General features: G+C 42.6%; 1 protein-coding gene across 3 annotated transcripts in view; it reads right to left on the bottom strand.

Annotated features, from left to right (window-relative positions):
* Positions 1–22,838, bottom strand: part of GAB1 (GRB2 associated binding protein 1) — a 116,180-nt gene that overhangs the window by 41,740 nt on the left and 51,602 nt on the right. For all 3 annotated transcript variants that reach the window (XM_068279549.1, XM_068279535.1, XM_068279542.1), the window contains exon 2: positions 6,221–6,515. In XM_068279549.1, coding sequence (XP_068135650.1) covers positions 6,221–6,515 — 295 coding nt within the window. The remainder of the gene's footprint in view (positions 1–6,220; positions 6,516–22,838) is intronic.

The raw sequence follows: 22,838 nt of genomic DNA, 5'->3' as shown, positions 1-22,838 counted from the left end.
ACTGCACATCACTCTGAACACACCATCCCCACTGTCAAATATGGTGGTGGCAGCATCATGCTCTGGGGGTGCTTCTCTTCAGCAAGGACAGGGAAGCTGGTCAGAGTTGATGGGAAGATGGATGGAGCCAAATACAGGGCAATCTTGGAAGAAAACCTCTTGGAGTCTGCAAAAGACTTGAGACTGGGGTGGAGGTTCACCTTTCAGCAGGACAACGACCCTAAACAAAGCCAGGGCAACAATGGAATGGTTTAAAACAAAACATATCCATGTGTTAGAATGGCCCAGTCAAACTCCAGATCTAAATCCAATCGAGAAACTGTGGCAAGATCTGGAAACTGCTGTTCAAACACTGTCCATCTAATCTGACTGAGCTGGAGCTGTTTTGCAAAGAAGAATGGGCAAGGATTTCAGTCTCTAGATGTGCAAAGCTGGCTGAGACATACCCTAAGGGCCCGTTTCCACTAGCACGAATCCGCATGCAGACAACGCACGCGGATTCGCATAAGCAATACAAGTGGATGGGACTGTTTCCACTTGTCAGTTTTCATTTGCGTTTTTCTGTGCAGGATTTTTCTGCACAGTAGACCCTGCAGAATTCGGCTGCGTGTGGAATGCAGGCAAATCGCAGGCAATGTATTTAATAGGGAAATCGCATGCGTTTTTGCATGCGTTTTTTCCCGCGATTTCGCATTGAAAGTAATGTAAATTGACACAGGCAGTGACATGGTTAAAATCGCATATACCCTGCCTATGCGAAATCCGCATGCGATTTTGTCAGTGGTGATATGCGGCGATTAAGCACCGCAATAGTGGAAACGGGCCCTAAAAGACTGGCAGCTGTAACTGCAGCAAACGTTGCTTCTACAAAGTATTGACTCAGGGGGCTGAATAATTACGCACACCCCACTTTGCAGTTATTTATGTTTGGAATCATGTATGATTTTCGTTCCACTTCTCACGTGTACACCACTTTGTATTGGTCTTCCACATGGAATTCCAATAAAATTGATTCATGTTTGTGGCAGTAATATGACAAAATGCGGAAAACTTCAAGGGGGCCGAATACTTTTGCAAACCACTGTACCTGGGGCTTCTATCAGTCCCCTGCAGCTGTAATGTCCCGTGCCATCCTGCTAATTTCCCATTCCTCGCTGCCGGCACCAGTCAATTATTCGTCTGACAAGACAAATCGTGCACGCTTCCGCCTGCGTCTCTGGGAGCTTACTGCGCAAGGTTTTCTTGTACTGTGCCTGCGCAGTAAACTCCCGGAGACGCGATCGGGAGCATAATTAGACCGGGACTGGTGGTGGAGAACGAGTGATTGGAAGAGGATGGTGTGGGACATTACAGCTACAGGGGGTTGATAGAAGCCCCAGGTAAGTGTAGGTTTGTGTTTATTGCAGCACTCCACATAACCCCTTTAAATGACCGTATGTGGAGGTGGGGGAAAAGTCCAGAATAAGCCCATGCCCCTGCATCACTTACAGTAGGTAGTCCATCTGTCAATGCTGTTAGATTTTTATTAATAGTCCATCTACTCATGGGAGATTCTCAGGAATTCCTTTATTTTGAAAAGCACCCTATGGATGACCGTGGCACAGTCTAGCTATCAGAAGAGTAGCATGAGTAGCAGGCTTGCCAACATCTTTGTATTTGGGCCTCTCCATGGTGTACATTTCAAAGCAACACAAGCTAACTTAAGTTTAAAAGGCGCAGTAAAAAGCCATCAGGAGATTTTCAGCAAATCCTATCTAATATACAAGTGTCCCTGCGTCCTGTCCCTGTGTCAGTGCTTTTGCGCTACTGCATGTCCTGCACTGACAGCTGTGACTGAGACTTTAGGTCACTAGTTTACCAATAACCTACTAAACTACTTAATTTATATACTGAAATATCGGTAATATTTGCAGATATTTCACCATGACCTAACCTCTCCTTATTCTCACACAGAAGCCCCTTGGTGGAGCCTAACCTTAACCCCCCCCCCCCCCCTCCACACACACACACACACACACACACACACACACAGGGCAACTCAAATATAACACATTGTGAAATATCAGTTGTCCAAGCTGACTCGTGCCTCTAGCTAAAGAGAAATCACTAGACTTAGTGCTGCATCAGGGTTTGAATGACAAATTTAGCATATGACATCACACAGCTGATGAGGGAGACCGTGTATAATGTTTAAGCAGGGGAGACCTGGATGCGGCCAGAGAATCATGTTCTGTATTTGCTGACAGGCTGCAGAGGAGGAGACCTGAGGTTAGAAATGTAATCAATCTACACTCTGTACAGGCTTGAACTACTGCCACGTGGGGCTACAGTTGGGAAACAAATCTCTATTTTAGTGGAGATTCTCCCTTGTTACAGGTGAAGGAAGATGGGGTCTGTATGGTTAATATTTTGGCGAAACCCCCTTCCACAGTGTAATGTCATGATCATGGTCTTGACAGTTTGCGGTTTGTAAACCTCATTGCATTGCGTGAAATAACGACTTTTTCTAACTTCCAAGCAATCTATCTCCTTCTGTGCATAGAACTCTCAGTAACGAACATTCCATACAGATCACCTGGCAGAACTAGAGAGGTCACCACCAGTGATAAGTTTCAGAAACTAAGAGTAGCCGGGTGGGGCAAGATAAAAGAATGCAGGGCCGGTGATTCTGTGCGCAACTCTGCTTATAGTATAGGAGGAGATGTGCCGATGACAGCCGGGTGCTCATGAAAAATAGCCGGATGGAGCACCCGGCTAAAAGAGAACTGTGATTCATTATGTTATTTTCACTACAGTTCCTCTAAGGTTGTTGGGCAGCGGAGAGATCTATCGCTTACTAGGACCCTGAGGCAGGGAACACACTTGACTTTCAGTTTTCCGCGCGCGTTTTTCTGCATACTTTTTCTGCACACCAAGTGTGTCTCTATGCAGGAAAAAGCGCACTTTTTTTCATAGTAGCTGATGTAATGGATACAAAAAACTGACAAAATGTGCAGAGTCATGATGCAGAATGTCAGGTTTTTTTCTGCGTGCGAACAAAATAATAAGTGTGAACTAGCCCATTGATTAACATGAGTTCTCAGTTTTTCTGTGCAGAAAACGCGTACGAAAACAGTCAAGTGTGTTCCCTGCCTTAAACACAGCGATGTTGGATCCAGCAAAGCAGTTGCAGCAACAGCAGGGTTAAGCAGCAGTGTCACCTCATTCTCTGCTTTGCATGCATTAGACATGCCTATCAGGGTTAAAATTACATTTTATAAAATTTGGAACACATTAGTAAGGGGACCTGTTCTGCTGTTCAGCTACAGCACTGATTTAATTGTAAACTATGCGGTGTCTGTTTCTGATCACAATGGCATTAATATGACAAGCACATGAAGCATAAAACACCATCTCCAATTGGGTTATTGGAGGTTGACAATAATATGCTGTGCTGAGGAGTAGCTGTATACAGACAGGGGCAAAGGAAACCTGGCTGAAGATATTCTCTTTTCCTTATAGCTACCACAGGAGACAATGGACCAGATTCACATAGTGCTGTTTATATTGCCATACACAGAGAATGCAGCGCAATATTACTGCTACTAGCACCAGCAGAGTACCGAATATTGCACCATTAGAGCAACTCTTGGCACATAAGTAACTCGAGCGTTGCTGTGGTAATGTGCGTTACACTTTCACTGAGGAGAGGAGTATAAGCATTTCTCTCCACAAGTACATTTTTATATACTGGATGGAGTCGGGCTCATGTATGGACACTTCGTTAGATCTTTGCAGTATTCCTACTTCGCTGTAATAAAAGCGCTGATTACAAAATAAACAGTTGGAGAGGTATATGAATGACATGAGAACAGATGTTCAGCGATAATCAAAAGTCAACAGCATTTAGCTAATCCGGCTCAGCTACACAACAGTTCAGTATAAATGAATGTGTTTAGAAGAGTTGACAATGTGGCTGGAAATCCGCAGATGATGAAGCAGAATTCTCTGAAATAAGTAATTATCCACTTCACCTGCAGAAAGCACAGCGTTTATCATGCTGAACAGAGGCCACTGACTAAGCTGAATTTAAAAGGACAACTGAAACATGGGAAATATTTAAGCTGCCGTATTTATTTGCTTTTAAAGAGACTCTGTAACTTCAAAAAGATCCCCTGGGGGGTACTCACCTCGGGTGGGGGAAACCTCCGGATCCTAATGAGGCTTCCCACGCCGTCCTGCGTCCCACGGGGGTCTCGCTGCAGCCCTCTGAACAGCCGGCGACAGGCCCGACTGTAATTTCAATATTTACCTTTGCTGGCTCCAGCGGGGGCGCTGTGGCTGCTTTCAGCTCGAAAATAGACGGAAATACCCGATCTCCGTCGGGTCCGCTCTACTGCGCAGGCGCCGGAGACTTGCTTCTGCGCAGTACAGCGGACCTGACGGCGATCGGGTATTTCCGCCTACTTCGGAGCCGACAGCCGTCAGAGCGCCTGCGCAGGAGCCAGGAAGGTAAATATTACGTCACGGCTGTACGGAGGGCTGCAGCGAGACCCCCGAGGGACGGAGGACGGCGTGGGAAGCCTCATTAGGATCCTGAGGCTTCCCCCACCCGAGGTGAGTACCCTCCAGGGGACGTTTTGCCATTACAGTTCCTCTTTAAGCAATACCAGTTGTCTGGCTGTCCTGCTGATCTGTTTGGCTGCAGTAGAGTCTGAAGTCTTCCTATCCACACCTCCCAAATTATGTCACACCTCCCTTCTACAGACTGACAGCCCTGTCATGAGGGAGGCACCGCTTTAGGCCAGGGTTACACCAAGTAGAATCACATGAATCTTCTCCATAGAACATATTGGAAAACTCATGCGATTCTTTTAAAGTGAACCTCCAGATTAAAAATCTACTCAGCAGCACAGAAAAGGCTTGGTGTTTCTTTAACAGTTTCACAGCATCAGAACTTTGCTTTTCTTACCCAAGCCTCATTTTTAGCTTTTTAATTTGATATTTGAAGCTTAGCGCGTGCAGCTGGGAGGGCTGATCAGGACACAGGACAGTGGGAACTGTGTCTCATGCTCCTGGTTCCCTCCTTTTAACCAAAAAGATGGCTGCCCCCATGAAAAAGATGGCTGCCCCCATAAAATCACAAACATTTGCCTGTTAATTAAAATAGATGGGTAATCTCTTACCCACCCTGTTTTAAAATAACATAACTAATGCAACTTAATGACAGTATGTCTGTGTAGGCTGAAGTTCCCCTTTAAGTGTGACCCCGGCTTTAGGGCCACTTTTCTATGCATTTTCTGCACAGGAAAACTGAACTCATGTTAATCAATGGGTTAGTTCACACTTGTTTTTCACATGCAGAAATACAATTGACAGCAATGCAGCAAGGTCAGACCACTGATGCAGAAAAAACTGATAGAAAATGTAGATCCAGCCTGAGCAATCATGCTCTGCCATGCAGCAAGCTTTGCACTTTGTATTATACAAAAAAAAATAATATACATAATTATACAAAAAAAAATAATAATAATATAATCCAGGTAAGTGGATATTTTTTTCTTCTTGGATGTTTCCTTTAAGCTGGAATTTTTTTTATTGACTCAAGTATAAGTCTACCCAGCAACGTTAATGGCTGCACTTGGGGCTCAGGAGGGGTTAATGAATGCATTGCATACAGTATTGCAGCCATTAACCCCTCTTGTCCCTTAAGTGCAGCGAATACCTCCTCCAGGCTCCCAAGTGCTGCAAACATTAACTCCCCTTTATGCAGCCCAGTATTTTCCCCTTGCCCCTTTCCTTGTTAATTGTTTTGGCTAGGTCTTTCAGACTTGTTTTTTTTCTTGGCATTTCCTTTCCTCAAAGTATCACCTACCACAGGGTAAAATTGCTGCAAATGGGAATGTCACTAAAGGTACACACATTGCTCAGTGTGCTCAGGGTTGCCATGACTTGTGTATAAGTCGACCCCTGTACTTTCACGAAGTGAATCAGACCTATATTCCTAGACTTATACTAGAGTATAAACAGGACGTGAGGTGAACTTTAAAACTATAATCCATTTATCCCAGATGTACAGTTCCATCACAAAACCCTGTGAGAGGTTAGACTACTGTAAGAAAACAATAGTATAAGCATTTATACATAACTGGAACCAGCCAAATAGTTTGACAAATCATCCCAAAATGCAGAACTCTAAATCTATATTTTAAAATCCATTGTAGCTCTGCTGATGACTTACCTTCTTCTGTGGGATTAAATCCACAGATGTCACATATATTTCGAACCCACTTATTCATCTCCTCTTCACTTTCAGCCACCAAATAAAAGATGCGGTCAATGGTCTTGATGTCAAAAATATAGCTGTGTTCAAACTCCTTTTTTGGAAATACCAGTCCAGCATCAACCTGCTCACATAAGTTCAAGTCAATAATGCGAATAGGCTTCTTTGCATGGTCATTCTTGTAGTACTCTAGCACATCGGGGTCTCCAGTTAGCCGTCCACTGCGAAGGACAAACCATCTTCGTTTCCATGCCTTAGGAATAAATAAAAAAAAAAAAAAAAAAAAAAAAAAAATCAAATACTAAATCAATACTTAATGTTTATCATTCTATCTTTGGTTATGTGATCAATGTTGCAACCCGGTCTTAAAAATAATACACAGCAACTAAAGCACTAAAAACAAAAAACACAACCTCACAACACACTCCAAAATCTGCTAAATTATAGTCATATCTGTGGTAGTTTAGCAAATTAAGAGAAAAAAAAAAACAAAAAATAAAGCTGCACCAGATCTCCAAGGAAACGTCCAATTTGTCCCTAGAAACCGGCAAACCTTTTTGCCTCTCGCTATGCTTTGACAAAGCAATTTTCTGTCAAACTGTGTACAAACATTACATTTTTGAATGACAACTGAAATCATGACAGTGATTTTATCTGATGTGTATGTATGTCAAAACATGGTGGACAAGCAGGCAGCAATGGCAAAAACATTTCAGCTGATTGCTTTGTACTTGGATATTGCAGGGAGCCTCCTGCCTTTAGCCACAAGAAAATGCATACTGCTCTGCCTTTTGGCCAAAATGATGCAATCATTTTGGTCTGAACTATTATGGTGTCTGGGTGGGGCTTCACACAGTTGTGTCATAGGAGCTTACATAATTCTACCAATTCTCTTATCACCTGCAGATCAGCAGACATGCATTCTGAGACTAACAAATCAGACAAGCAAGATTCTCCCCCCAACCCCATCCCCCCAGAAAAAAAAATCCTTTCTAAACAATTGTGCATTCCAGCACTACTCCATATCTGTCCCCAAATCTAGCTTCAGGTCAGAGACCAGGCACGCTGGAAGAGAATGGAGAGACCGGTGTACGTGATATATGGTTACATGGTCAGGTGCCTGTCGCACCATTTATGTTGCATCATGTCGCAACAGACTACAACGCAATGCAAGGATATTCTTATGGGGCTATCACAATGATAGTGGCATGCTCTGTTGGGGTAATGCACGGCCATTGTTGCCTTCTTTACAGTGGCAGTGAGGCATACTTTCATTGTACTGTACGCCTCATGGTCACACTGCGACCATGTGATGAGACTTTTTGGCTCCATGGCATTGCAATTTTTTTTCACAACGCAGTGTGCACAGTATCAAAGAAGCCACAGGATCTGACAAGTTGTGTTTCAGTGTGGTTCTTCTGTAGCCAAAAAGCAGACATGCTATTATCAGTAAAATTTCTGCTGCGTTTCCTGAGATGATGGAAAATGTTCTCACAAAGTTCACAGCTGCTTCGATTTTTACAATTTGAGGTCAGATACACTGTAAAACACAATTTAACTAATTGCTCTGCTGAAGAAAAACAAAAATAAAGTAAAAAACATAATTAAAAGCCAACATTCACATTTAATTATAACGTGACAGCTTGGTTAGAATGCTCAAATGTTAATTTGTTGCATGAAAAAAAAGTCACATGACTAAGCAGCCTAGCTGAAGAAGTTATACAGCAACTTATTGGTGGAGCTGGACGCACGATTATGCAGCTTAGACCAATGAACCTGGGCCCAGAGAGTTTTCTGAGAAGTTTGCATAAGTTCTTTACATAGCAATTCTATACACATGATAAAAAAAAGAAATTCTAAGAAAGATAATATCACTCTAGAAGTTCCTGAAGAATTATGTTTAACTCAACTTTAATGTCTTCTGTTGATCTTTCAAGAATACAGACTGTGCCTAAAATTGTAAACCGCCAAGGAAACATGATTTTTATCTAATATCCAATCCCAATATTTACAACTCTTGTTCATAGAAACATTTTGGACACCTATGTAAAGTTTTCACAGAAAAATTCCACTGTTTTATGGAAAAGGCTGCAGAAGAGTACACGCCAGATTGCATTTTTATAATTTTTCCTCTGCAAGTGAAAGCTTCATTCATGCAGGTCAGTGTGCGCACAGCTGAAGGGGATTTATTATGCCAAATCTCTGCGCACAGCCAATTTACAAACACACCCAATTCAATTTCAGCGTGGTCTGGCACAGGACAGACAAAACCCAGGTAAATATGTAAAGCGCTGGATGAAACCTTATCAATGTTTATACTTTATCTGAAGGACAAAGATATATATATCTCGAGTCGATAAAGTTTGAAAGAGTACCGAGAGTCAGAACCTCCAACCAATCGTTTCCTGCTGAAGAGACTTTCAATTAACTGCTCTGTGACCACCTAACGCCAATGGGCGGTCGCAGAGTGGCTCCCCCAGGATCGCCTAATACTGCATCAGTCACTGGGTGACTGGGATTCATATTCAGAAAAGTGGGTGGAGAGTGCAAAATTCACCTATTGATTTTCAAGGGGAATATTCAATTGCTGCAATTCTTGCACGGTTAATGGCACAAGCCTCAAACCTGGTACAGTTGGTCACCGGGTGACTGGGATTCAAATTCAGAAAGGGGGGGAGGAGCCAAAGCCAATCAGATTTGTTTTATTCCAATGCAAATTGAGACCAAAGACCGCAAAGCTAACAAACTTGGTCATTGAGTAATTAATGGTTATGGTTAGAAAAAGTGGGTGGAGCTAACACCAGCCAAATACATACCCGAGTAACGCCAGACCATCAGCTAGGAGTACATAATCGAATCACTAGCTGTTCCTTAGAGGTACCTACACTGTAACCCCAGTACAGTCCTATTATACAGTCCAACCATAGTTTAATGGAAACATGAAAGGGGGTCCTAGAAGCAGAAATCCAGGCCAACCGACTTTCCAACACTCTCAATTTCATAGACTTGTTTTAGGTACGATCTTTTTAAAACTCCACAGAAGTTATGGTCACTTGGCTGCTGTTGTGGGAACCTCCTGTGCTGGGGAGAAAGAATGTTGCACCACTCATTGCAGTTAGAAGTTGCTGATCCAAAGCATACAAGTTCCTGGAGGAGCGTTCAACTGCCTACAATTTCTCAGGAAAACAAAAAGCAATTTCCCAGAAATCTCACATAAACTAATAACCATAAAACCCATCTATGATCTACAGTCATGCCTGGAATGTAGAGTTTAAAATAGCCTTTGCAAAATGGGGTGTGGGAGGATATACAACTTACTGTCAAGCCCAGCGTAACCACTGAGTTTTCTCCTAGGAGATCATTTCCATTTTCTCTTTAAAGTAACTTTTCAGTGCTTCGCAATTGGGAAAAAAAAGGGGGTACTAAAAAGTAGGTGAAAAGGTATTATCAAAATTGAGTATTTTCTTGCTTTCTGGTGGCTTAAAAGGTGCTGTATGGCTAAGGTGTTAACGCCTTAGAGGGGATCTAATTAACATGTATAAATACATCAGAGGGCAATATAATAGCTTGGCGGATGAGCTTTTTGTCCCTAGGCCTTCTCAAAGGACTAGAGGACATGATCTGCGCATGGAGGAAAAACGTTTTAGCCGTTTATTTAGGAAAGGGTTTTTTACAGTAAGAGTGATTAAGATGTGGAATGCATTGCCACAGGAAGTCGTTATGGCAAACTCTATACCTGCATTTAAAGGGGGCTTAGATGCTTTCCTTGCGTTGAAAGACATCCATGGCTACAATTACTAGGTAATGCCTAATGATGTTGATCCAGGGATTTTATCTGATTGCCATCTGGATTTGGGAAGGAATTTTTCCCTTTAGGGGCTAATTGGACCATGCCTTGTAAGGGTTTTTTCGCCTTCCTCTGGATCAACAGGGATATGTGAGGGAGCAGGCTGGTGTTGTACTTTATACTGGTTGAACTCGATGGACGTATGTCTTTTCGACCAAACTAACTATATACTATATCACCTAGGAGAAAAAGTTAACTGCATATGGGCCAATGAGTCTGTTTGAAGGGGCAATAATAAATATATACATTATTATTATTATATTATATATAAGGCCACCGTACACAACCAGAGTTAGATGTTTTAGTAATACCGGTGAACACCTTAGTATGTAACTAACTAACTAACTATATACACACATGTATGTATGTGTATGTGTATAGATGTGTGTGTGGTGTGTGTGTGGTGTGTGTGGGGTGTATATATACATACACGTACGTATCTATCTATCTATCTATCTATCTATCTATCTATCTATCTATCTATCTATCTATCTATCTATCTATCTACACACACATACACACTAAGGTGTTCACCGGTATTACTAAAACAACATCTAACTCTGGTTGTGTACGGTGGCCTTTAGGCAGCAATTTCCTCACAAGATTTCAACATACACATAGGGCCACATTCACAGGCTCTGGTCTTTCTCAACGGTTTCATTTAGGTTTGGTTCCCATTTGCAGCTGTGTGTTAATGGCCTGAACAGTCGAAGCAGACCAGTTTAGTTTCTGCTCAGATTTCTTGTCATGTTCGGGCGGATGCCTTGCACCATAGGTAGCTATGGGCAACGCATCTACTCGTCTGGAAAAATGGAGCAGGCTGGGACTCTGCTGCACAGAACTGCTAAAAATGGACAGGTATGTTTTTGCAGCAAGTGGGAGCCAAGCCTTACCAAGCCGTGCAGTGGACAGGCAGGGCACTTTACATGGCCAAATAAAAGGTTAGCAACACCGCTATGCCATGTAATCTCTCCCGGACAGTGAAGTCAAACAGAAACACAGAAGCTTCACTTCCACTTTAGTAACTATATAAAATATGTCCCATATTAAACACTTTGACACCAATTCAAAACTCTGTAATTGTGTTCGAGGGCAATCGGGTCAGTTAATTACAAGACTGTCATCCTTTCCAACACATCCTCAGCTTCCTCTTCCCCAAAACATCAAGTCTGAATCGGCTTGATTACTCATCCAAATGACTTTTTTTTAGCCCTTTGTGCTTTCCTCAGATGCCCAGTTGCTTTGCACAGTACATCAAGATGCAGCTAACTTTAGTAGAGAAGCACCTGCTATAGCCTTTATGTTGGTTTCTCTGAATGATTCACTTATTGGGACTGGCACAGATTAAGCTAAAAGGGCTGAAAAAACAAATCACTAACTGTGCACTTTAATAGGGCATATACAAAGGTCCCCTGGCTGTGAGTACAAAGAAGAGTTTAGTAGCAGTATAAAGCTTAATGCCAGACAAGCAAACTGACATCAGCACCCATACTAATCATAGTACAAAAGTGTCTCTGTTTTGTCACATTGCAGAAAACACCAAATCAAACTACTCTTTGTTATTGGAGAATATCAAGCATTCTTAGAGCATTTCTATTTTGGGATTTAACCTATTCAGACCCATAATGCATTTTTCTATTGCTGCTCGTGGTATGAGTCATGAAATTACCAGCATTGTATTGTGCGAAATTAAAACTGAGTACACAGCTTCCTGGTTGCCATTTCCAAATTTTAAATATTTATTTCCAGGAATTTGGGGGAAAAAAAAAATAAAGGATAGAAAAAGGCCTAAATCGCCCCCTGGCAATCACGACCATGGGTTGGGCTGCATTTCTCACTGTCTCTTGGAGACTGGGGCTTATGTCAGTGCAGTGCCTTGTTACCTCCCCACAGGGCCTCCCTGGCTTACACTCACTCTCCTGTCCCGCTGTTCCCTATGAGGGGAACAGAAGATGCTGCTCCCTTCAATCCCTACCTCAGTGTGTTCTGGGGAGGGGCATGGCCAACACTTACCCTCTTTCCTGCTATTCTTTGCATGAATGGGCTGGACTATCATATGCGATTCATGTTAGTTTGCAGCTTTGATTTGGACCAAATTCAGCAGTTAATTTGACTAGCCAATCCTAAACCGCTTAAAACTTGCATCCAAGCTGGAATTACTCGAATCTCACTGACCATCTCTAGTGCTCATCACCAAGGATGAGAGAGCAGTTTTTCAAGAACCTTTATGCAAATATTGTATGCAAATGCATGCAGCTTGAAAGGGGGAACTTGTCTGATGCATTTTCAAATTGCAAAAATTGGTATTAATCTGCAATAGTTTGGATTTGCATCTCACTGACACAACAACACACAGGGCTTTATTCTTAAAGAGGAGATGTTACTTATGTACTAGCTGGTGGTGTGAGTCATGCTGCACGGGGCAGAAGTGCACACACCATCTCACTGGACTTTCAGTGTCACCCTGCCGCCTGAACCGGGAAGGCTACTGACTCCGTTAACGCTTCTCCTGATTTCTCTCAGAGGGCGATTTCTCTCAGCACTATACAAATCAAAAACACAAAACAAAAAAAAATTACATGGATAGCGATCCAGCCACATTCTAGGCATGAATACACACAAGTGGCCCCATGCTACACAAGCGCCTGGAGGACATACAGCAAGTCATCAGAATAGCTCTAATTTACGCCAAACAATAAGGCATTAATGCGAAACTACAGGCATAACATACGGTAATTAAAAACCTGTTTCACAACTCCTTATTGATTATAAGTTTATTCTACCTGCCTCTGACCTAAATGTTATACCACTGTCTGAAAATCACAATCCATCCCTAGTCAGGGTGAGTGTCCCAACGCTCAGGTTGGAGAATTTCATCAATCACAGTGGACAAAACAGGACATGGAGGAATATAAGGAGACTACACAGGAGGTATGTATGAGGTGGATATGTTTATTTTGACTTTTAATTTTCAGTTCAGGTTGCTTTAATCATCCACATCCCCTGCAGTCAGAAAAAAAAAAACATCTCTGCGGCCACTTTAAAACTATATACGCTGTGCATCCTGGAAATGAGGATCGCAATGATGATTGTAAAGTTGCATTGCAGCCTATAGCTGGGATGAGACCCATAGGCCTGGAACCCACTGAAATCCGCAAACGCAAAACGCAACCGCTAGCGTTTTGTCTGAGCGGTTTGCAAGCAGATTCATGCGCGTTTTTGGTCGTGTTTTGCAACATTGTATTTTTTTCCCCAGCGGGTGCCTAGCGTTTTGCGTTTTTATCCTGATTGGTCCTGTGAATTATTTTTCATTTTGTTACAGTGTGCTGAACCGCAAAACGCTAGCAAAACGGCTCAGTTTAGGTTTGCTGAGCGTTTCCGCTAGCGGTTCAATACTTTACATTGAAGCGCTAACGCTCCCAAAATGCTGCATGTCCTGCGTTTGCGTTTCTGAGAAACGCAAACGCTCCTGTGGAAGTTGCCCCATCCATTACCATTAGCCCAGCGTTTTGGCAAACTGCTAGCGTATCACAGTGCTGCCAAAAGCGCTCCTGTGGGTTCCAGCCCATACAGAGCAGCATACCATCCACAGACTTTATGTGTTAAAGAGCAGTTGTGCGATAGCCCACCAGAACTCGTCGCACCGCAAAGTACCAGTGTGAGAGCCCCCTTTGGAATATAATTGCATCATATTGTCATGCATTTATACTGTAGATTGCGGCGCACAAAGTATGAAAGGAGCCTCACAGCCTAGAGAGTTCAGTGCACATTTTTAAAGGGACACTTAAAGAAAAGCTATACTATCTCAGGAAAAAAAAAAACCACATATACAGCCATACTATCTCAGGGAAAAAAAGCGCACACACACACACTTGCTCTACTTACATAACTTATGTATTGTACTGTCCACGTTAGGATTCCTGTGAATTTTATAAAGGAAGAGTAGAGAACCCTATTCTAGACAGTTTCCATATTTACTGTGGCTATTTTGAAGCCAGTCCTGATGTAATATCCGCCCTTAACCCCCTTGGCGGTACGCAGTTTCTGACTCTGCGTCCGCCGGGAGGTTCTTTTACCCCAAATTTTTTGTTTGCCTCTTTAGCTAGCATTTCGCTAGCTAAGTGTATGCTTTGGGTTGCTCCGGTCCCCCCCATGCCCGCTGATCGCCGCCGGCTATACGTACCTCGCCACGAACCCACGAAGAGTGCAGTTTCCCGATCGGCTTCCGGCATTGCTATGGCGACGATCGGAGCTGACGTCATCGACGTCAGCCGCAATCCCGATCGCCGCCTGGAGCCAATTGGGCGGCTGCGCCTGCATGGGAAAGCTGGGGGATACGTATCCCGGAAGTAACTGCAGGCGATCGTGGGGGACCGGAGCAACTTTGTGCATACGCTTAGCTAGCGAACTGCTAGCTAAAGCATATTGCACCAGTTTCTTTGATTTTTTTAAGTCCTGGGGCCATGTGATCCTCCGCGGCGGCTACCCCGTGTGTAGCACGGGGTTACCGCTAAGGAGGTTAAGGTGCGTACACACGTGACTATAGTTGTTTGAAACGATCGGTCCCCAATCGTTTCAAACGACGATCGTTTAAAAAAAAGCGGCCAACGACCATTAAGTCTGACGGACGAGCTAGATCGTTAAAAACGAACGATCTAGCTTGGCGGATTTTTCCCAACGACGATCGTTTGCAAAAGTAGTACATCGTTGGAAACGGTCGTTCGTACTAGGCTTGGCATGCGCATTTCACTATTTCTCCATGGAACTTTTCATTTTTATGCGCAGGCGCAATAGGTGCTTTTAAGTGATGTAACGTTCGTTCTAACGATGTGATCGTTACACTCCTTTTAAAGCTAACTTTACGTAGGTCGTTCTTTCGTCAATTAAAAGTTCGTTCGTTGTTGACAACGAACGATCGTGGTCGAATGTGTGTACGTAGCATCAGTCTCCTCTGCCTGATTTGCCTGCCCTTCACTATAGAAAGTGCATTGTTTCAGCCTGAGAAATTGTGGCCAATCAGAGAGGAACAGAGGTGTGGGAGGGGAAAACAGGAGGGAAAGAGGCTTCAGCCAATCAGGCTGCATTAGTCAAGTCTGAGGGGAAGTAGAGAAGAAAAAAAAAAAAAAAAAAAAAAAAAACACAACCCAGCATGCCCTGCAACTTCTCTTTTGTGTACCAAATAAGAATCAGGTAAACTGGGGAATGATCATTTATCAACAAGAAAAGTAATCGTGATTTTAACTTTTGGATTGCCCGATTAGCATCCTTATTACTTGTTTACCAGATAAAAATAAAGAACGGATTTTTGATTTTATGCCCGACAGTTACTCTTTAAGCCAGGAAGTTACTCTTTAAGCCAGCAAGAAAAAAAAAAAAGAAAGAAAAAAGAAGGTTTTACTTGCCTGGGGCTTCTACCAGCCCCCTACAGCCGTCCCGTGCCTTTGCAGTCACTTACAGAGCCTCCGGTCCCCACTGCCAGCTAGTTCCATTTTTGCTGACAGGCCCCGATAGGGAGTCGGGGGGGCTTTCTGCGCAGGCCTAGCCACGTGTATCCTTCATGTTCTCGATCTCAATAGCTATTGCGGATGGGAACACAAAGAAAAATATGCATGGCCAGGCCTGTCAGCGAAAACAAAACTAGATGGCGGTGGGGGACCAAAGGCTCTGTGAGTGACTGCAAGGGCACGGGACAGCTGGAGGTGGCTTGGTAGAATCCCCAGGAAAGTAAATCTGATTTTTTTTATTCCTTGCTTAAGTGCCCTTTTAGGTTGGAGCAGAAAGTGAAAGTAAGCATATTAACCCTTTCATGCATTATAGATTTTTGTGTGTGAAAAAACAACTTAACTTAATTAGGTGTGTCTAATCTATTTTAGGAGGGGAGGGGAGCATTTTGACCTATTCCACCTTAAAATTTAAAAAAGAAACCAGCCTATAGTTTTACCGAGAAGGACTGGAAGCTGAAGCAGAGCGTACATACCATATTTCCTACTGTTCATTAATACCTTAGGAAATGGTTTTCCAGGAAGTAAAAATTCATGTATAATGGAGCAAAATAAGGAAAAAACAGGCTTAATGGAAGTTTCCACTCCACTACCCACCATCCTGATCATCTGTTCCGCATGCACATTCGGATAACATTTCCTGTTTTTGAACTATTGTCATCCCTTGCTAGTCTTTTGCCGGCTTCTAACTTTAGACTTGCTGTGTAAACAAGTGAAAAGCACTAAAAATAATGATCTCAGAAGCTCATGTGCAAAACAAATACAATCTAAAGTGAAAATTTTGCTGATTAAAAAGATTCTGAGTCACGGATTCATCAACTCTTTTCATTTTAAATTGACACTGCTGTGAATGAGGACATTCTTTCTTCAGCTGTGCTGAGAGGATGTGACTGTCCTGTGGTTCATGCACATGGGCTCTGTGCATCTGGAAAGCAATGTGCTCCCATATTCCTTTACCGCTAACAGGCTTACTGCAAAAAAGCAGCAATCTGGATCATTTAACATGAAAGCAGCTCTTCATTTCATTACAGTAAATAATAATGATAACCTTCCTGATTTCCATGAAACACTTCTCATGTTTCAAATCCTGGCATCCTGCAGCACAACTATATGCCCCATATTATTTAAAACTCAGAGAAGTAAACCATTTATTTTATCAGTCATGTCAGTTATTAAATATAGTGCTCTGGTCAGAATATAGAATAATAGAAGACTGTGGAAAACACTGAGGCCCTTTTCACACTAGCGCAGTTTCATTGCGTTGGGTTAACCGTTTTTACCGCAGGGTGACGCTAAAGCAATGAAAGTGTATGGGACATTTCATACCTGATGCAGTGGGATGCACCCGAAGGGTTTCATCTGCCACAAAAGAATCAGTGCATTATGGGTCAACTTCCACGGCGGTGTGTTGGCCCGGAAGTTACGCAAGTCAATGGCGCCACAGATATTTTATGTTTGCGTTTGTCAATGCACTTGCTTGCAATGTGTATTTCTGCCACATGAAGGGAGTCTGAGAGCCTCACTTCAGATTTGAATCACTGCCAGGAATTAAATGAAGACTTATTACTGGAGGTAATTATTATTATTATTTATTTATAAAGCGCCAACATATTCCGTGGCGCTGTACAATGTAAGAAAACAAACAAGGGATACATAATGATACAGACAATGATATACATCAAATATAAACACTGATACAAGATACAGCACTGCTGATTACAATTTGATTTAACATGATGACTAAAATGTATAAATGTCTAACAGTGGGCAAGCAATTAAATTAATAACAGTCCATGACACAAGGGTGAGAGCCCTGCCCTTGCGAGCTTACAATCTAAAGGAATGGGGTGGAAACAAGAGGTGGGAATGTATACAGTATATGTACAGGCAGTGCGTAATTAGGTTATTTAGTGGGTGCATGGCCTAAGCTAGAGAATATGCTTGTCGGAAAAGGTGGGTTTTGAGGGAGCGTTTAAAGATTTCATCTTTAATTGCAAAGATTCCCCCCCCCCCCTTGTGTGTCACAGTGCTATCATCTCGCACCGCCACCAAAATGCAGGTTGTGGACTTAACCATACAACATGTATGAAGACTAAGCTTCTTCTCTCAGACACTTTTTTGTGTTTGAAGAGAACCTTTTTGTTCATGCTGTAATGCAAAAAAATTGTAAAGTTAGTACACTCGTTATGCTGTAGAATCTCGGTATAGTAAACTCTGATATAATAAACCTCTGAATATAGTACACTCCAGGGCTGTAGAGTCAGAGTTGGAGTCGGAGTAGAGGGGTTGGATGATTTTGTACAAAGTCCACAGCCCTGGTAAGTATTAGACTAAGGAGTCAGAGCCATTTAGGGTACCTGGAGTCCGAGTCAGCGGTTTCATAAACTGAGGAGTCTGATGATTTTTGTACAGACTCCACAGCCCTGGTAAACTCAGACCTCTGGTCCCAGAAAACATGTATAAATATACAGTGTATGACCAATTCTGATATAGTAAACTTCGGATATAATAAACTACTTTTCCTGGTCCCTTGGAGTTTACTATAACTAGATTCTACTGTACTAAAACATGGCTAAGCCAGCTGTTTGTGGCCACCTTGGCTTGGAATTAGGCATGTGTACTGTATCTCCTGAGCTCACTTAATGATCCAACCCCCTAAATCTTAAAGCCACTGTGACCTAAGCGCAATGATCTCTTCAACCCTCCCACTAGCAGCCACTCCATTGTACGCCGTGCATTGTCCCTCCTCCCCATAGAAGCAGATCAGTGCTCTGCTAAAGTAGAACAAAGTGTCTTGTACATTAGGACTCAGCCCCTGAAATATCATGCACCTTTATTCTCGTCGTCTCCAGACTCACTGCAATATGCGAGTCAGCAACCTTTGTGTTCAAGTGTTTAAAACTTCTACAGCTAATAACTTTGCTGACTGCCTACTCTGTCAGTATCTCAAGTGCAAAATAAGATGCCATTTCATGGTTTCTTTTGTAGAAGGCGAAGCAAAACATAACTACTGTACATGTACTACAGAGCAGAACGCCACACCTCCAGCTCACCAGTGATTTTTAAAAGGATGAAAGCTTGTACAGTGAACACACACTGGTGGCATCCTGGCTTTCACACCCTCCTGCTGCAGTATGCACAAGCCAAGTAATTCCCACTAAACAGTTGTGTCATAACAAAGACAGTGTTCGCAGCACACTTGCATTTATTGAACTGTTGGCTTAAAGAGACTCCGTAACAAAAATTGCATCCTGTTTTTTATCATCCTACAAGTTCCAAAAGCTATTGTAATGTGTTCTGGCTTACTGCAGCACGTTCTACTATCACCATCTCTGTAATAAATCAGCTTATCTCTCTCTTGTCAGACTTGTCAGCCTGTGTCTGGAAGGCTGCCAAGTTCTTCAGTGTTGTGGTTCTGTGATGCATCTCCTCCCTCCAGGCCCCTCTCTGCACACTGCCTGTGTATTATTTAGATTAGGGCAGCTTCTCTCTTCTCTCTTATCTTTTACAAGCTGGATAAATCCTCCTCTGAGCTGGCTGGGCTTTCACATACTGAGCAATTACATACAGGCAGAGCTGTCTGCACTCTGCAGGAAGAAACAGCCTGACACTTCAGTGGAAGATAGCTGCAGGGGGAAAGAAACACACAAATGATCTCTTGAGATTCAAAAGGAAGGGTGTATACAGCCTGTTTGTGTATGAATGTATTTTCTATGTGTGGACATACTGTACATCAACCTACTTCCTGTTTTGGTGGCCATTTTGTTTGTTTATAAACAAACTTTTTAAAACTGTTTTTAACCACTTTTAATGCGGCGGGGAGCAGCGAAATTGTGACAGAGGGTAATAGGAGATGTCCCCTAACGCACTGGTATGTTTACTTTTGTGCGATTTTAACAATACAGATTCTCTTTAAAACACAGTTTCAACCCTGAACATAAAAAAGCACTCTGCAAAGGTGCAATTGAGGATGCAGAGTCTAAACCAGAAATGATCAAAGAACTGCAAAAGTTTCCAACGTAATGCAAATTTTGTTGCAATCTGCATGCAGCCTGAAATGGACCAATGAAATGCAGTTGCATCACCCCATTTCCAAGCTACATATGCTTTGCCGCAAGATGGAAAAAATAGCATCACCCTTATCCCTTTCACACGCACAAAAATTAACACTACAATTACTACTCTACAATGTTTGGGTACCCAAATGCTAAAATTCAAGGTCTGCTGCAGTTTGTTTTTTCCTAACTAACCAACAATCCCTTGCCAAACCAAAACCTTCTTTCCTTGGTTAACTCCGTGCGAACACTCAACTATATTACTTCACTTCCCTCTCATGAGGCCAAACCCCCAGCACTTACATTTGTTCTGGTGTGCTGGGAAGGATGTGAGTGATCAGGAATCTGCAGCGCAGGGATCTGGAGGTTCTTCGTACCTCCTCACACCAGAGCAAGGGTAATGGGGCCGGCGGCGATCAAAGCACCGGACTTATGGCGCCCATACATGGAAAAAAAAATTTCATTGGATCTTACCATTTCTATGTAGTATAAGGGTAAATTAAGAGAATATACTGAAAAGATAATTTAGGCAGTTCCCTTATATTACATAGAAATGTTAAGATTGGATGGAAAGAAAATTGTACTATGTATGGGCACCATTAGTCCGACCCTCTGATCTATAGAGGGGCTGAAGTTGTGATGGATTTCATCCAGCAACAGCAAGTTTTCCAGTGTCCACCATTGGTCCTATGGAGGAAAATTCCAATATTTGACATAGTCCGACATAGGATTGGAAAAGGTTAAACATTGACAGGCAGCTTGAAAATGCCTGGAAAACACATGCAGTTTACCAGAGGTTTAAAGGTCCTGTTGCGAAAATCTTAAAATGTAAAAAATATACGTAAACAAATACGAAGTATGTTTCTTCCAGAGTAAAATGAGCCATACAATACTTTTCTCCTAGGTTTACGGTCACTTACAGTAAGTAGTAAAAATGTGGCGGAACCAACAGGTTTTGGACTAGTCCATCTCCTCGTGGGGGGGGGGGGGGTTTCTCAGGGTCTTCTATATTTTCAAAATCACTTAGTGAATAATAGTTGCTCTGTCCAACTAAAAAAAAAAAAAAAAAAAAAAAAAAAAAAAAGTGTACGGTGATCAGGCAGGCTTGGCCAGCATCTCTGCATAAATTTCTTTCAGGGAGTGTCTTTATAAAGAATAAAGGCCATGCTGAGAATTCTCTATGGAGAGATGGGCTAGCCCAAAACCTGGTGGTTCTGTCATAGTTCAGTGACGGCAACATAGAGAAGTAACGTATGGCTCATTTTACTCTGGAAGAAATGCACGTCTTTATGTGTATTTTAAATTTTACGATTTTAAACAACAGAGGTCCTTTCAATGAAGACTGTGTGAACTAGTTCCTAGTCTAGTTTCACATTGGGGCCTGTGTTATGCGCACAATGCGCCACGTACTGTAAAGCATACAGTACATGAAAAGTATGCTTCACTGCACCTGTAAACTCACACATGGTCCAGTACTGCACAGCATGCCTTGCACCACTCCGATTGATTCCACCGTACCACTAACATGCAAATGTAAATGCCCCATAACAATATAACCTCATCGCGATTATTTTGGCAGATGCAACACACCACAACGTGTCAGTGTGAAAGTAGCCTTACTGAAACAGACTGCACCACATCACCACAATAGAGCACTACTGCAGCAAATCCATGGCCCTCTATAATGCACAGAAAACAAGGAACATGAAGCAGCTTTCTAATACAGATGTTTACATTCTGGTTGCTGATCCATTAAGTGGACCCGGGTTTTTAACAGACAGTTCTGTGCAGTCCTTGAAATTGTTCTATGAATTATTAAGAGTACAGTGCATCCTTACTCTGCAAATGAACATTACCACTGGCTGCAAGCCCAGCTCAGTAGCTGAGGTGAGTCCAATCACATCCAGACCACACTGTACATTCCCAATGAGAAATGTAAAGTGGACCCCAATCTGCTGAATAGTTCTTAATTACACACATTTCACATGTGGCCAAAACAAACGAACTGTGTTCAAGCATCCCCCCATATACTGAGGCTCCTGATGATGGAGCTCACTCCCCAAAATTACCCATTTCTCTATGTGAATGTCAAAGGATGCTAACACCTGCAGTGTGCCCAACCCTCTCCCCGCTCCATATAACAATACACATTGCTTAGCCACTAGCCAAACAGCACTTATACACAGCATTCGCTCAAAACAGTGCCAACCGGATGGCTTTACTGTTTGCTTTGAGGCGGTTCTGCCTCCTGGCTGCTGCCCACAAGCAGCTTTCAGCTGCATGTAAATTGCATGCAGCCGAATGGAAGCATTTGGTAACACTACTCGTGTTACATTTGGTATACAGTAGCATTCCTTGGTGTCCAAAAAATATAAAGTAGGAATTGGAACAAATATCAAGTTTACCTTAATTAAACCGCTAAACTGGACCCTTGTGACTAAACGTCTTCAAACACAGGTCAAAAGCAGCCTAAATGTATAACAAATAGCATCAACATGGGTTACAAGCAGAGCTTATCAAAGTAACTGCATCTGCTGGAAACAAAATGACCCTTGCATTGCTATGGCTTTACTTGTTCACTTCCTAAATATTTAATCCCTGCTACACTCTTCATCCACAAAAACACAATTAGAATAGGATTTCATTATATTTCACTTCTGCACATTACTAGAGGTTTGTGCATACAGTGATGTGAAAAACTATATGCCCCCTTCCTGATTTCTTATTCTTTTGCATGTTTGTCACACTTAAATGTTTCTGCTCATCAAAAACCGTTAACTATTAGGCCTCGTTCACATCAGGGCCGTTTCTGTGCGCCATTTACAGCGCACTGCCCTGTGCGATCAGCAAGGTATTTACTTTCCCATGTAACTAAATGTAGCTGGTTAACATCTATGCGCTGCGCTGAGCAGCGTTACAGAAACGTAGTGTTGCATGCATTTCTGTGCGTTGAGCTGGAAAGCGCACATCAATGCAAGTGAATGGGTGCGCTTTTTTAGCGCATAGAAGCGCGTACAAGCACATAGAAGCGCATGCGTTTTTTACCCCTAATTGGAGAAAAAAATACATTTACATACAAAAACAAAGTTTTATTGACAGCTGCTGCTGCTACAATAAGCAAAACGTGCTTTAAAGAAGCGCAGCGCAACGCACAGAAACGGGCACTAAAGCGC

This window comes from Hyperolius riggenbachi, chromosome 1, assembly GCF_040937935.1.
Source record: "Hyperolius riggenbachi isolate aHypRig1 chromosome 1, aHypRig1.pri, whole genome shotgun sequence".
Taxonomy (NCBI): Eukaryota; Metazoa; Chordata; class Amphibia; order Anura; family Hyperoliidae; genus Hyperolius; species Hyperolius riggenbachi.
The sequence above is the reverse complement of the archived record's forward strand: the minus strand, read 5'-3'. Positions and strand labels throughout refer to the sequence as shown.